The following is a 2,547-nucleotide window of genomic DNA, read 5'->3' as shown; positions in this document are numbered from 1 at the left end:
CTGAAGAGCAGAAGGTAAACTCAAATATATGCCTTCCTTACCCAAATATTATTACTTCTACCGTTGGTTTTGTTTGGAGATGTTCATACTACTGGTTTGTTATATTTATTTGTTTGGAGATGTTTATACTTGCAACTGCTTTATTTTCATGATAGGTTGATATGGATCAATTAGCAGTAAGGCAAGAGATGGTGAAATGGTTTTTCATAGTGATCGACAATGTATTGATAACTGTAGGATGGATAGAAGGTCTTTAGACAAACTTTGTTATATGCTAACGAATCATGGAAAACTGAAAGGAAATAAAAATATGTCAATTAGTGAACTTGTAATATCTTTTCTTCACATTATTGCACATAATGTGAAGAATAGGGTTCTAAAACGTCAAACAGCTCGATCCGGTGAGACAGTTAGTAGGCAATTTCATTCAGTTTTGAATTCTGTGCTACGGTTACAACATATTTTGCTTAAGAAGCCTGAACCAATTCCAGAAAATTGCATGGATGAGAGGTGGAGATGGTTTAAGGTACAAGTATATAATTTTTATATATTTATTTTTAAATGTACACACTAAATTAATTTGATTTATGATACTTATTTGAGTATAGGGTTGTTTGGGAGCATTAGATGGGACGTATATTAATGTCAATGCCCCAGCATGTGAGAAACCTAAGTATCGAACCAGAAAAGGTGAAATTGCAACCAATGTCTTAGGTGTGTGCACGCCAAACATGCAATTTAGCTATGTCTTACCAGGTTGGGAAGGATCTGTAGCAGATGGTAGAGTCTTAAGAGATGCTATTAGTAGGAGGAATGGCTTGAAGATTCCTCAAGGTAATTAAGTTATAATTTTCATAAAATGGGTTGTTATTATATATATTAACACATGTTCACTTGTAATATAGGTTGTTATTATTTGTGTGATGCTGGATACACTAACGGGGAAGGATTTTTGGCACCATATAGAGGTCAAAGGTACCACTTGACTGAGTGGAGACAAGGTTACCAACCAACAACAAGCAAAGAGTACTTTAATATGAAACACTCTCAAGCCAGAAATTGCATTGAGAGGTGTTTTGGGATTTTAAAAGCTAGATGGGCTATATTGAGAGATAAGTCATTTTATGATGTTAAGACTCAATGTAGGATTATTTCTGCTTATTGTATTCTACATAATTTCATAAGGTATGAAATGACAATTGATCCAATAGAGAGTGAGCTGGATGCCCTCGAGTCAAATGAAAGTGATGATGATGCTGTCAATAATGGTGTTGATTTGATCAGACATTGTGAGACCAGCCCTGCTTGGACTGAATGGAGAGACAAGCTTGCAGATGAAATGTTCACGAGCTGGCAGTCATCGGTTAATTAAATATAATGTTCTGTCTTGAAATTTAGGTTTCTATGTATAATGCAGTGCTGGATACATTCTTGGATGAATGTCATTTTGGGATAACTATTTGACTGCTATGGATATTCATGAATGTCAATTTTGAACACTGCTGAAGTGTTATCAATTTTCCAACTGAAATGAAAATTAGATTTTATTTGAATGATGAACACTGCTGAAGTGATATCGATTTTGTCTTCTTTTGCTCAAGTGATATCAATTTCAATTTTGTTCCAATTCCGGTTTGCAGGTTTTTACATTTGGTCAGTTCCAATTCCGGTTTGAGAGAATGTTACCGTGCTTTGCTTTATATTGTTGCTGTGTTTGGTTGTCAGATTGCTAGTCCTGAAGGTGACGATGTGTTTCCTCAGTAACAAAAGTGGGAAAGTTCTTTTCAATGTCTTAGCTGTATTGATCTGGAAAGTCTGCAAAGTTTGAATATGTCAACTTTTAATTGACTGCAACATGGATAATGTCTTAGCTGTATTGATGATGTGGCACCACTGATGTAGCTTGAAATACAATGCTTTGTGTGCTTTTCTATCTAGATTTTTTTCCTATTCATATATATAATAATATGCAGTTTTAATAAGTGTGTTTTTTATAGTTCTACGCTGCAACACAGTGTTTTTCTTTTCCTTTTTTGTGGTTAATTTTCACATGAGGACTTTTCTGCTTCATCAGGAAATGGCAGAAATGGTCTATAAAAAATTGTTATTTTTCAAAATTCAATGTTTATTTTAAAATCTATACATATCGATATTGATGTGTATGGGCCGGACTGATTCCAGATTTTGTAACAAAAATTGTGCATTGCTAGGTTGTTGAAACTCAAATCTCCAAGGGCCGGACTGATTCCAGATTTTGTAACAAAAATTTGTGTGATATTTTCCAATTTTAAATAAATAAATAAATAAATAAATAAATAAATAAATAAATAAATAAATAAATAAATAAATATTTAATTTAATTATATATAATTATAATTTAATTATAAAAATTAATAATTGTAATTAAAAATGCAAATCATAATATATATTATATTATTAATATTATAAATAATAATTTAAATTTAAAAATAATTAAATATCAAATTAATTTAGTTGTAAAAATGATTATAATTGAACTAGGGGTAATATAGTAAATGTTAAAGTAAG

General features: G+C 31.5%; 1 protein-coding gene across 1 annotated transcript; it reads left to right on the top strand.

Moving 5' to 3' along the window:
* The first annotated feature begins 214 nt into the window (after positions 1 to 214).
* Positions 215 to 1,764, top strand: LOC141817872 (uncharacterized). The gene is made up of 4 exons (XM_074705495.1): positions 215 to 526; positions 609 to 834; positions 906 to 1,363; positions 1,726 to 1,764. The coding sequence occupies exons 1-4, from the start codon at positions 239 to 241 to the stop codon at positions 1,762 to 1,764; spliced, it is 1,011 nt and encodes a 336-aa protein (XP_074561596.1). The 5' UTR covers positions 215 to 238.
* Positions 1,765 to 2,547: the final 783 nt, after the last annotated feature.

This window comes from Curcuma longa, unplaced genomic scaffold (genome assembly GCF_044706935.1).
Source record: "Curcuma longa cultivar G26 ecotype Majalengka, Jawa Barat unplaced genomic scaffold, ITB_CL_G26_1.1 contig_22339, whole genome shotgun sequence".
Lineage (NCBI taxonomy): Eukaryota > Viridiplantae > Streptophyta > Magnoliopsida > Zingiberales > Zingiberaceae > Curcuma > Curcuma longa.
Note: the sequence above shows the minus strand (reverse complement) of the source record. Positions and strands in the feature narration are given on the sequence as shown.